The 14,543-nt window shown below is 34.6% G+C and overlaps 1 protein-coding gene across 1 annotated transcript; it reads left to right on the top strand.

Annotated features, from left to right (window-relative positions):
* The first annotated feature begins 4,344 nt into the window (after positions 1 to 4,344).
* On the top strand, positions 4,345 to 5,481 carry LOC131597061 (F-box/kelch-repeat protein At3g23880-like). Its single transcript, XM_058869776.1, has one exon. It carries the CDS (start codon positions 4,345 to 4,347, stop codon positions 5,479 to 5,481), a length of 1,137 nt encoding a protein of 378 aa, XP_058725759.1.
* The last annotated feature ends 9,062 nt before the right edge of the window (positions 5,482 to 14,543 follow it).

The raw sequence follows: 14,543 nt of genomic DNA, 5'->3' as shown, positions 1-14,543 counted from the left end.
TATAGATGGTTTAGTTTGTTTATTAAAGCTTTTCCTTTGGTATAAATGTTTGAGACATCAATGTTTGTATCTAGACCTAACTAATCATCTTTCAAACTATAAGTTGCAGACATGGATTTAGAGTTTGATGTTTACTAAGTATCGGTTCTTAAAACGTTATTTGTATTGTTTAAACGGTGGAGAAATCGTCGGTTAAACAATACGGTAAATCTAACTATATCGTTGCGGACACGGACGATATAGGTGTCGATACGTAATTATATTGATCGTTAGCAAGTTCATAAGCATCTATTTATAAGGAAACATACAAATTTAGGTCGATGAAATCGAATCTTGATACATTTTCTTTAACTTAGAACTTTCATTAATTTACTCTTTGCTACTAAAAGAATTGAATGATCTTTTGCAAACCTAAAACTAAAGTAACATTAACTCAAGACAAAATAGGCTATAGAACGGCGGTGATATCGCAATAATCCCTGTGGATACGATATAAACGAAAAGTACACCACAATACTCTTTCAACACACGTACTGAGGAATTAAACAACATTAGACAACACTGGCCGGACAGACCGACCTGCTCTGATACCACTAATGTAACACCCCAATTCTACCCAAAGCATTTAGGCAAGAAAATATCAGAGTATTTAAAATTTTATACAACACAATTAGGATGTTACACTAAGTAACCAAACAAACACCTTGAAAACAAACGGACATCAACGATGCCAAAAGCATACACACCTGCCAATAAAATGATACATAACACACGGAAGATATGAACATATATATATATACATATATCTCTCACTCTCAAAGAGGAGTTTTCCAAAATAAAGTGTTTACAATACACATCAACACATTATCACATATACATGTTCAAAGAGTCATATATAAATAAATAACAACAGACTCCCGACTCCCCGGTGTTACGTATCAGAGCAACTGACAAGACCGACTGGAGAACTACCTCTTCCAAAAGACTCCCAAAGCGGCTAATCTGCAGGATGCCACTCAAGCATCAAATCAGCAGAAGGGTGAGAATATAATTCATAATGAAAGCATGACAAATATAGTAATGCCAACAAGTATCATCAAGAATCATACAACAAGGTAATCCACTCATTCAACCACAATCAATATATAAGTAATGTGACACATGAATGATAACATAATTATAAGGACAGACAATGATGAATGAGACTCAACTATGCATATGCATGTGGTACCAAATCCGGAGTAAAACTCCCCTTGTCATTATGACAAATACACCTTTGTCGAGCATTATGCTGGGACTTCTTTCCCTCAGGAAAATACACCTTTGTCGAGCATCAAGCTACGACTAAACGTCATCGAGCATTTAGCCCCCACTGATGACCTCTTGCCACTCGGGCAAATACACCTTTTTACCGAGCATTAAGCCCCCACTGGTAATAATTGCCAATTCAGGCCACCTGCTAATAGCATTCCGCCATTAACGTAATGAAATGTTATGCTGTGCAAATATATGACTCTATTACACGACAACAACATCATCAACAATATAACACGGTCACATACCCACGTTACACCGTTTATATTCTATCCAAAAGGATACATCACCAATTAATAACATCGTTATCAATTACATCACACCATAATTACCACACAGGCATTAATAAGCACACAGCACACATTCACCGTCAAAACATACTAGCCACATCGGCATAAATGATCGCATAATTGCATCACATCAAATTAATATTGGCCATTGGCCCACAACTCCATCAATACATCATCAACGGGTTGTAATAACAACAGTTCAACAATGATAATACATCATTCTCATAACAACAATTACTTGCCATAAGGCCACACATCATGTTAATAACAAACAACCAAACATCGTCACATATCAAGAATGAACATTTATTAATACATAACACATATGAACATGATCTCATGTTATCGACAACTAATCACATACCTCGTACCAATACGATAACATTCACACAACACATCATCATGATTTATCATGCACTAGTTCACAAAACCATTTATGAAAATCAACCACCCACTACTACATCCTACATCATTAACAATTACCACCAAGCACTAGGATTATTAACCAATCATATCGCGTATATAAACAATTATGTGTTTTTCATCAACAACACCTCATAACTAATTAATAACAAGCTAACCAAGCCTATACTATCATATAGAACATCCAACTAGCTTCCTAACACTTCAAACGGCGTAGGAAACGGAGCTAAGGATCAAAAGTTACAAGGTTTCAAAGTTTGGATAATTGAACATACTACACAACTCATCACTTGATCCTAATAAAATAATGGGATACTACATCCTATGAATCATTTAATTAGATAATAATATAGGTTATTGCGTTAGCTTTCCAACGCTTCGAACAGCGACAAAATCAGAGTTACGGTTCAGGAGTTATGAAGTTTCAAAGTTTTGGAAAAACAGAAAAAGCTGTCATCCGCTTCAGCTCCGCTCAGCGGACCTTCGCAGAGAATTTTCTGCAACAGAACCTCCGCTCAGCGGACCCACCTCCGCTCAGCGGACCTGCGTAAACCCAGAAAAAACCAGAACGAACCAGAACGGTTCCAGGCCCCTTATACCCACCAAAACCACTCCCAAACATCATTATAACACCACTACAACACATACAAACCATAGAAACAACCTAACATCAAACTTTTCATGGTTGATTCATCAATCTATCCCAAAACCTAACTTTTTATCCAAACTCAATCAAGCCATAGAAATGGAAAAGAAAGCATGATCAATGAAGGTATCTATCATCCTACTACACATACACACCACAAAATCATGTTTATAACTTCTAAACCCACAAAACTCACAATCCACCATTGTTGTCCAAGCATAGAAATGAACAAGAACAAGAACAAGAACAAGACTATAAGAATCATACATCCAAGATAAATTAGATTCACCCCCTTACCTTTGTTTGATTCTTCATTTTCTCCAAATTCCCCTTCTTCACTTTCTCTCCATCTTTGCTCTTCTTCTTTCTCTCTTCCCTTTCTTTCTCTTCTTTTTCTTTCCACCCTTTTTCCTTTCTCACAAATATCTCCTTCTTATAAGGAAAATATCTACCCCGCGGAAATGACCAAAATGCCCCTACGCTCAAATATCGTTCAAACGCCCAAACACGCGGAATATTACCTTAATAATATTTCCGGTACCAAAAATATGAAAACCTTCAATTAAATATTAGTCCGCCATCCCGAACTAATACCGACTGAAACAACTCCAAAAACGGTACAATTCCAATAAATGTGTCCAAATCAAGTATATACTTATTTTCCGGGCGTTACAGAAAAGGTATTAAAAAAGGTAAATTGGGGGTGTTTTGGTTAGCTATTTCTTGGGTTATATGGTTGACAAGAAATGGTTTTTGCTTTAGGAATGAGGAGTGGAATGTTAATAATATGATTTGGAATATCAAGATTTTGATATGGAGATGGTCATCTATAGGCGATATTGCTCATCCCAATTGTTGTTTTTACGATTTTGTCAAGGACCCGGTGTCTTGTATGTCGTAATTATAATTGGTTTGTAATATTGTATTTTGACGGTTTAATTCCGTTCTCTGTGTAACAAGGTTGGAGAACCCTTAGTTCTCCGGTTAATATATTCTTGCTTACACAAAAAAAAAAAACTGTAATGCACAATTTCTTTATGAATAGAATATTATCTCTTGTAACTGTAAGCATTAATTTTCGAATCAACAGAATCATAATATATACAAAATTCTCTTTAAAAAATACTTTGTGTAAAAATAAAAAATTAACCAATCGTTAGTTGGTCCAGTGGTGATTGGCGCTGGACTTGGTAGGGAGAACCACGGTTCGATCCCCCGCAACTGCGATCGGGAGGGGGATGGAACCACTTGATGCCAGAACTCGCCCCCGAACTGGACTAAACCGGTGGTATAAAGCAAAAAAAAAAAAAAAAAAAAAAAAAATAAAAAATTAGAAAGTTTCAGAAAAAATCTATAGTTTACGTTTCATAATTATCCACTTTTTATTCATAATTATTTATATAATTTTAATCATTAAATAAAATCTATAGTTTACTTTTCAGAATAAAAAGTTAGTAAGTTGGTAGTTAAAAAAGAAAAATAGTGCCCTATTTCTGTTTAATTCTTTAATTTAAAACTTACTTTTTTTATTTTAATTATTCAATGAAATCAAATATCATTCAAATCTTTTTTTAAGTATGAGATTTTTTTTCTATGAATAGAATATTCTGCGCAGGTAACTATAAATATTAACCAAAACCCTAGGTCAAGAACCACGAGTTTTCAAATTCAATGGTTAAGATTGAAGACAAAAACCCTCACTGTAGCCGTAAACTAAAGGACTTACTTCACTATCGATCATTGCCGGAGGATCTCATCATGGATATCTTTTTAAGGCTTCCGGTGAGATCTCTCCTGCAATTAAAGTGCGTGTGCAAATCATGGAAAACCCTAATCTCCGATTCCCAATTTGCAAAGCGACACCTTCAGAGGTTAACCATCAATCCAAGCATAACCAACCTTCAAATTTTCTTTGGCAGTGAATTGGGAAGAATTGCATCTCTCCCTTTGAAGCCATTGTTGGAAAAGCCATCAGAATCTACTAAAGCGGTTGAGTTCAGCATGGAACAGTACAGGTTCAGTATTCTTGGTGCATGCAATGGGTTGGTGTGTCTGCTAGATACCCATCAAGGTTATGTTACATTGTGGAACCCTTCAACCAGATTCAAATCCAAAAAATCTCCATCCCTTAATTTATTATTTAATAAATGGGGCGTCACATGTTATGGCTTTGGCTATGACCATGTTAATGACAAGTACAAGGTGCTACTAGATGTCCAGTTTGATGATGTGAGACTTTATACTTTTGGTGAAAATTCTTGGACAACTATCCAGAATTTTCCATGTGACCCTGCTACACCCGCAGGAAAATTTGTGAGGGGCACTCTAAATTGGGTAATAGTTAGATGGGTTGATGGTTACAGCGAAATACAAACTACAATACTTTCCTTTGATCTTGTGAAGGAGGAGACTTACAGCGAAATATTACTGCCTCAAAATCAAAAACAGAATACTTGCAGATGCAGAAACCAGATACCTCAGCTTGGTGTTTTGGATAACTGTCTTTGTCTGTCTTTTGACACTGAAACTCATTTGGTTGTGTGGTTGATGAAAGAATATGGAATTGTTGAGTCATGGACTAAACTGATGATGATCCCTGCAGAGCATTTAAGTAAACATGTAGAACCACAACTTTCTGTCATTGAAGCCTTGTTCATATGTGGAAATAATATTGTTCTACTGAGAACAAGCCACAAATTTTTCCTGTATAACTTAAATAATGATATGATAGACATTCCTTTGATTTCCACCTCGATTAGAAGAAGTCCACATCTTTACCTTGAGACTCTTGTATCACCGCGACTGTAAACACAAAGGGTCTTCTCGGTTTTGCTTGCATTACTTTATAGTTACTCCTCTTATATGAATTTTGTGTTGCAACTCTTTTTACATGGAATGCTCATAAGTAATTATCCATGCTTATGCTATTTGTTTCTGTAATGGTTTATTTCTAATACAGGAATCTGCCTAAGGTCACGTCTTTGTTTTGGAAGCAGTTCTGCCTAAGCTGGAATTCTAAGTCCCGATGGTTCTGTAACCTGGAATTTCAAGTAAGACTTTGTAGTTTTTTCTCAATTACTAATGTTCCTATATCCTCCTTTATGCTTTATATGATTATATCTTTCATTATTTTTGCAAGAAGTGTAATTATTGATGAACTTCATCTTAGTGAGTGCGTGTATTACTTAATGTAAACTAGAATCAGTAAACTCTCAATTCTACTAACAAAGTCGATTCTGGATTTATACGTTTGTTAGAGTGATTATTTATGTTTTGTTTTGCTGAACAAAACTACTAAACAATGTAACTGCAGGTCAAGTATAATGCAACAAATGCATCAAGTATTAAATTAAAAGATTTCTCGTAAGATTCCATAAGTCTCTCACGCACTATCGAATTGAAAAAAATACTCTCTTGCTTCCGTAGATGCATCTTCGGAAACACTTATTTTTTTTGTTTAACGTTGTTTTGTTCCGTAGATCTACAGAAGCGTTAAAACATGGGATTTTCCCAATTAATTGGGAAAATCTTAAATTAATTGGAAAAATCTCAAATTAATTTCTCAATTAATTGGAAAAATCTCAAATTAATTAACTAGATACAACAGAAGTCTTGAGATTTTCCTAATTAATTGGGAAAATTCCAAATTTATTTCCCAATTAAGTTGGGAAAATCCCAAATTAATTGGTAAAATTCCAAATTAATATCCCAATTAATTGGTAAAATCCATAAGATAACATAATATTTCGTAAGTACACCTTTGGAACATTCTATTTTCAAATCCTTCCGTAAATGCATCTACGAAACTTGTGATTTTCTCAATTTATTGGGAAAATCGCAAGTTTCACTATGTTTTTAATGTTTCCGTAGATGCATCTACGGAAGGAGACAATTTTTTTTGCAAAATGAGAGTGCTTCCGAATGTGCATCTACGGAAGTAAGGGACAAAATTGAAAATTTGCGCGGTGGCTAAGAAATCCATGAGATGCATTGAGAAATTGTCTTAAATTATGCTTATACTATAGATAAATTTCATGCCCCAACCTATGAATTTAGACGTTGAATATGAATTATGCTAAAGCATACGTATTTAAATTATGTAATGTCCGGAGAGTTTGTGTATCAAATATATGATTTGTGTTTTACTAAGGCTCCGCAAGTTTACCCAAACTCTCGAGTTTGATAACCTTGGGATAAAAATATGGGGAGTGAGTTTCATAACATTACAATTTAATAACATTAATATAATTTAAAATTGATAGGAAGTGTTAATGTTTTAAAAAACGGATCGAACCGGCCGGTCGGACTGATTGAACCGGGAACCGGTCTGGTTTGATTGTTGGATTGGATATGTCATTGAACCGGTGTGAACCGGCCAAAACTGGTGTAAACCGGTAAACCGGAAAAACTGACGGTTTTTCAGAACCGGTGGTTTAAATGCATTTTTAATTTTTTTATTTTAAAAACTTAAAACAACATCATTTTAATTATTTTAATCATTTTAATGAAAAAATAAAATAAAAAATAAAAAATAGAAAATAAAAATAAAAATAAAGATTTTCGGATGCGGTTAATTTTGTTGCAGATGATTTTGATATTGAAGAAGGAGATACCAACATTGAAATAATTTTTTCTTCTTTGAAATTAAATTTAGCAGATAATGAAGTTACTTTATTTTAATTTAGTTAATTAGATTATTTTGCGATTAAATTTTGTTTGCAAATATATACTTGTAATTTTGTACTATTTAATTATGTGTGATACTTATGTTTAAAATTTGAATTTAAATTATGAACTTGTGAATTTATTTAGGATATGATATTTTTAAAAAATTTAAGTGTCGGTTATATTTTGTAGAGACTAAATCGTCATGTTCGATATGTTTTATACCTATATAATTTTGTTATAATGATTGGTCTGTTTAACTAAGTTATCCGGTTTAATTCGGTTTAGTCATGCGGTTCGACCAGTGACCCAGTGGTTCGACCAATAAACCAGTGACCCAGTATCCTCACTGGTTTGATGTCCGGTCCGGTTTTTAAAACACTAGTTTAGCAACTATTATTAAATCTAGAGTTTAACCATTGAAATAATCACAAAATAAAAAAACAATAAAAATTCTGAAAATGATTCTCTACCATTTCATTCAGCAACAGTACTCTAAATACAAACCAGGTGTACTGGGTCAGAATATGGGCCAGACCCAATTGAAGAAAAACAAACACATACTAAATAACATACTAATAAAATAATAAAACATTTTATTTTGAAACATAAACTTTCATCCATGTGGGCTGAGCTTTTATCCGTATGGGCCTGGTATCACCACTTGCTGGCCCGAAAACATTCTTGTCCTCAAGGTTGTGTTTGAAAACTTTGGCCCAATTGAGAAGCTCGGTTCAGTGGCCCTTTGAAGGAGACCGTTGGTATGTTGGAGACAACACTGACCCAATCGGCATTGGAGTTGATAGGTGGCATGGGGAAACGGGGCAGGCATGGGAAACAATTATATTTCCACTGGCTGCATGCGCCGAAAGTGGGTTTTGGGAAGATAATTTAGCACGTGGCTTTGCAGCACCTAAGGGAGGAAGGGAAGTGATAAGGGTAGGTATTGCAAGGGATGGTGGAGATAAATTGGAGTACAGAGTGTTAGGTGAGGAGTTTGGGGAAGTGGGAATTTGTAAAGTACAAGGGAAGTTTGAAGACTTAACTCTTCAAAACGTGTAACTGATGCATTTCTTGAAGGGTGTGAAAACACTTAGAAGGGGGGTTGAATAAGGGGTTTTCTTATGGCAAATAAAATTCACACGATATTTTTATCCTGGTTCGTTTAAACTCAAACTACTTCAGTCCACCCGTCACCCGTCAAGGTGATTTCGCCTCTCTCAACGAGGCCTTAATCCAATATAACCAAACTGATTACAACTGCACAACCAACTGGTGTGACTAACAATACAATGCACAAGTCAACTGCAAGTGACTAACACCTCTAAGACTAACTAGTCCTAAACCTCTTGAGAAATCTGACCGAACTGGTCTCTCAAGGAACAATTACATGTAAAAACTCCTAGCAATAGTGTTTCAGATTGCTTCTAATAAGCTTTATCACAACAATGATTTTTCACTAAGTTTAAGTACAATGAATATGAATAGTATGAACAAATTATTTTTCTTCAGCGTAATAGTTCACGTTCATATGTCTAAGTCAATTGTTGTTTGCTTTTTCAAATGATCTTCTATTTATAGCCTTTGGAAGATATTGTCTATTGCTTCCTCGTAAGTTGTTTTTGAAATAAATTTTGCGTGTCGTGTTGGTGAATTGAGCTTTCCACGCTTCTTGAAATTTGTTCCTTAAAACTGCTTCAGCCGTCTTTTAATCATTATGTCTCTAACGGTATTTTATCTTCTATCAGAACTTGCATTTTGATTTTCTTTTTATTTTTATTTTTCTTCACAAACTTTTGTCTTGCCAGTGTGAATATAACTTCTATCAGAATTTTGTCTAAAGCGGTTGGTGCATTCAGAAGTATTAGAACTTCAGCGTGAGCTTTGCATAATAACTCCATGTTTTGATGGTACTTGAGTTAGGACTATTTCTGAAATAAAAAACATATAATTAGAGTACCACATTTACTTATACAAAATTTATTTAATTTTTATCATCAAAACACTAAGATATGCTTAAACCAAACAATGTTCTAACAATCTCCCCCTTTTTGATGATGACAAAACATTTAAGTTCTGATCAGAAATTTTGTATATAAGAAAAACAATCTCCCCCTGAGATGTATAATCTCCCCCTGAAATAAATACTTAGAGAAAAATTTAGAGGATAACTTCCCTGAGCATATTTTTCTCTCCAGCGTATTTCTTTAAAAGATTAACTTATTTTCTTCTCAAAGCGCTTCTTTAAAAGATCTAACAGATTTTCTTTCAGAATGTGATTTTCTTGCATACTTTCAGAAAAAAGTACAATTCTTTGTACACTTGTTAGAAATGTATTAGACTTAGTCTCTTAACTGTTAATTTTAATCAAGTCAAAAATTCACTTTCTATTTCTCCCCCTTTTTGTCAGAACTAAAAAAGCGTAAGGAAATAAATTAAAACTTGAATATAAAGCAAAAGGATATCCATAGATAAAAACAAGTGCAACACAACAACAGGAATCAGCAAAACAACAAAAAACAAAGAAAACAGCAAGAACACGCAGTAAAATGTCAGAGGTTCTTAAACAGGAACTAAGGTTTTTGAGGCACAAGGGAAAGCAGAAGGTTCTTGATCTCATTTGTAGATTCCTCTTATTTAGCCATCCAGGACTTGATCTCCTTGTTTGTTTCATCCTGCTTGTCTAGACGTTCCTTAACAACTGCATTCTCCTTCTTCAATTCGTTCAATGTTTCAAGCACAAGAGAAGTTGAAGCAGAGCTTGAATCTGTAGCAGAAGTTACAGCCATAAAAGGAGCAGAAGTTGAAGCAGTAGCAGAAGCTTCAATCATAAAAGGAGCAGATACAAACTTAGAAACCAAGGTGCCAACATCTACCATCAAGGTAGGTACTTTTCTAGCAGAAGTAACCTTGGGCACACAGGCAGAGGGTTGTTTCAGTAAGAAAAGAGAACAAGAATTTTCTTCCAGCATCTTTTGTATCCATAGGTTCAGAAGATGGATACCAAGGAGCATTATTGATCTGTAGAGGAGGCTTCAAATCTCAGATATCCTTTACTACAGTCATGATTGTATTCAGACACTAAAAAAATTTCTCATTAGCATGAGTACGTCACATTTCTTTGAGTTTGAGGGATTCAGAGTTGAATCTCAGTCTGAATGCATCCAAAAGAGCTCCTGAAGCAACTGGTCTCGCATTGCTTTCATAATCAGCCTTCATCTTTTCAATCCAATCCTACATCTCTGTTTCAAAATTCTAAAATAATATTTGAACATCTGATGGGATAGGGTTTGGATTAGGTGTTAGATCATCAGATACATTGATTTCCGGATATTGAATTGGTTGAGGTTCTAATGTGGAGATAGGTGAGTTGTGTGGTGAAGATGAGGGTGAGATGACATGAAATTATGGTGAGGATGGGATGGAGATATGTTCTAGGGAGGGAGTTGGAGGTTGTTTTGATGACTCAGGAATTGTAAAGATGTTGTGGGCTGGAATATCAGGAATTATTGTAGCCAAAGGGCTTGTATAGCCAGGGGTATCCCATGTTCCTGTATACCACTCATAAGGTCTTGGAATTTGGTTCGATGAGGGTTGAGGTGCTGTTTCAGAGATGGGTTGAAGTTCTGTTTGTGAGGGTGGTGGAAGTTATGTTCGTGAGGGAGGTGGAAGTTCTGTTTGTATAGGTGATTCGGTTGTTTGAGACACAAGAGATTCAACTGTTTGATGTGTAGGTGATTCGCTTATTTGAGATAACAGAGGTTCAGATGTTTGAGATGTTGGTTGTTTAGGTGTTTGCATATTATCAGAATTAACAGCAGAGATAGAAGTTGGAGGATTACCTGAAGACTGCTTCTTCTTCGTCTTCTGAACCTTTGGAGCTCTGGTAGAAGTTCCTTCTCCTGCAGCTTTTCTATTCTTGGATTTCTTCTTTTTGTAAGCTTCTGGAAGAGGTTCGTTTTTGCCTTTAAACCAAGCTGGGTCAATTGGTGTGCCATCCCTCTTGCACAACTTAATGTAGTGCATTATGGTTTGAGAAGCTTCTCCAGTGCTGAACAAAGAAAAATCATTGATTTGAACTCTCGTTGTTGTGATGAAGCTTGCAGTATAAAGAGTGGGTTTGCAGACGAAACTTTGCCCAAAACTTCATACTTTTTGTTGTTCCTTTATTCTCTATCTTACTTTGGCATCAGAGTATCTTGCAGGTACAACCCTTTTTTTCTCAACCATCAGCGAAGACCACCTGTTCAGATCCTTCCCAAACATAAGCGCTTACTTATTTTTTCCAACAAATTTGCTTTCTTTTCTCTTTCGAACAAATTTTATTTAATATATTAATTGATATTCAATATTAATTACTCCAACTCATTACTCCACCACTAATTTCAATGTACTCCAACCATTCAATCAACAAAAGTTACAAAAAATATCTCTCACGCTTAAACCTTCTCCAACGCTTTAATTCCTTCTCTATTTTCTTCTGTTTTCAAGCCTACATTTTTCAGTTACCAATTCCAATAACTCCAACTCCACTAATTAACTATATTATTGCGTCCATTCACATTACCACATCATGATTTTAGTACAAATACATCTATACCCCATCTTTTTTTATATTCTCCAAAAAATTTAGAGAGGTATGTAACCTTTTCCTATTTTTCCTCTTCTTCTTCTTCATCTTCTGCCTTTTCTTTTGATTTTTAGTTGTTTTACCATTTGTTTTTATTTTTGAATTCTATAGTGAAAGATTACATTGAGATTCGACAGACTTCAGGTATAAAAGTTTTTAAATTTCTATTATGCTGGATGAAAAGATGAATATTTCATTTATTGTTTATAACTTATCATGTGTTAATAAGTTATTATATTTTCATTTAATCGACATTGTTTGGTGATTTTAAGTGAGTTTTGAACAAAGTTCTTGCAATATTATTTGTAATATATTGTGTTACTAGAGAACTCACTTTGTCTGGCAAAAAACTTCCTCAGTGAAAATTAATAACAACTAAATGCAATGACTTTTCACTAATATCTCTGATATACTATTAATTATGCAGTATATTCGAGTGCAGTGGCCAAATTTGAATTCGCTACACTCTATTTAATTAATTTTTAAAAAATGAATTTTTACTCATTGAACTCTTAACAAAGAAAAAACTTTGTAATTGTTTGGAATGAGAATTTGATTTTCGTTTTTATAAAATTTTGAAATCTAAAGCTAAAATTAAATATGAATTATGTGACTTCACGATCATTATTTATGTGATTATGTGAGAAAGGTCAATATTTTGAATTTGATTCATATCAATACTTTTTTTGTTTTTTGTTTTTGGCTTTATAGCTCTTTGGTTCTTAGGGAAAATGGGCCCTATTAATCCAGAGTTGTGAACTGAGGTATGAACATTGGCCAAACATTGTTTCCACCAGAAATCGGACTCGATATTCCCCGAATGTCGTCCTTTTTTTTTGTATTTGACAATGATAGCTATATATTTATCACTTATTAATCCATATTAATCTATCATATAAGAAAAGTCTGACAAATTCTCAATCCATGGGCTGGCACATCAGCATCTCTCTTCTCAAAATTTCACATTAGCTTCCTCAAATTTATGCTCTTCCTCCATTATAATACGGCAGTTACATTCCTCATCTTGCAGTTACACTGATAAATGTTATAGCCATCCACGTTCCAACTTCTGATGCTCTCTCTATCTCAAAAAGCAAAGGCCGGACCTCCTTCTTCTACGACCCAAATCCTTCTACTCCGGTAGGAGCTTAATCGCATCAACCAACTCTGATCGAACAATTTCCTTTCAATTTCGGTAAAAAAAAATTCCCTAATTTCTCTCCTCTTTTCAATTTCTTCTCCGTTCTTCTTCACCTTAATCAGTGGGAGTTCTTTAACCATCAAAGGTTGAATGATGTCAGTGTTGGATATATATATGGACCGTTCGTCGAATGCTGATGATTGTGAAGATGGTGATGATGTGGTGAATCCTTTGAAGGAGTGTTTGGATTCTGATTCTGGTCTATTTTTCAAGTGTCAGATTCCTGGATCGGTGTTTGTCTCTCTTTTCTCATGCTTTTTATTTTCAATAGGATCCTTACAAAGGCATATTAAGGGGTGAGAACTCTAATGCCAATAATTTCTTCTGATTTTCAAGAAATTATAAGTTGAATGAAATTTGTTTATGGATATTGTTTTATGATTTCACCATTTTTGTTGATTTGATGTTTTGAAAATATTGATGTTGGTTTTGAATGGTTTGCCATTGCAGCGTGTGTGGAGCAACCGTAAGATCATAAACACGGGAAATCATAAAACAAACATGGTAGAACATGAATTGGTAGTGTTTCTTTTTACTACATACTTGAGTATACTAACTATTGTCTATCCCTTTCAGTTCATTCAATCGTCGACCATTAGAGAGACCAAAAGTGGAGAAAATATTGATGTTTATTTTGAATGGTTTACCATGTTTGTGTTAATTAGTTGTTGTATCGATTTTGATTTTATTGCTTTTCTTATTTTTTAGGAGTCTGACGAGTAGAGTTGCTTCTCTTCAAAGAAGAAGAAGCGTGGTAGTAATTGCAATAGAATAATGGTTTGTTCCTTAGATTTGTAAGGTTGAGTGAGTCATTTTTCTTACACTTTATATTTTCCACTTCATATTATTTGAACCTGTTTATTAGTAACTATTATCTTCTTTAAAAGTGTGTGTTAGTAACTTTCACCTAATTTAAATATCAAGCCCGTAAATGGTTCGGTGAGTCATTTGTCTTACACTTTAGTATTTTCATGTGACAACAAGTGTGTGTTAGTCGGTGTTTCACCAGGTAAGCATCCTTTTGGTGGTTAAGATGTAGATGTTTCATTTCTGACTGAACACCGACGGAAAATGTATCTGACATGTGATAAGAAAATTAATGTGGTTTGCGCATGACTTGACAACGGGAAGTTTTTTCTATTGAAATTTTATAATCTTAATATAATTGTATATTTGGTTTTTACTCTTCCCTACAGGCGGAACGATCAGAGTTGATTTCTCAGATTAAGATTCTAAGAGGTGACAGCAAGCAATTTCAGACTATCTTTGATGAGAAAATGAAGGAGCTTGAGCCTCTGCAGCAGGCACTAGGAAAGATGCGTAATAATCACAGTGGTATATGCTCATCTGAGGAGGAACTCAACGATGTCGTAT

The sequence above is a fragment of the Vicia villosa genome, linkage group LG4 (assembly GCF_029867415.1).
Source record: "Vicia villosa cultivar HV-30 ecotype Madison, WI linkage group LG4, Vvil1.0, whole genome shotgun sequence".
NCBI lineage: Eukaryota > Viridiplantae > Streptophyta > Magnoliopsida > Fabales > Fabaceae > Vicia > Vicia villosa.
Note: the sequence above shows the minus strand (reverse complement) of the source record. Positions and strands in the feature narration are given on the sequence as shown.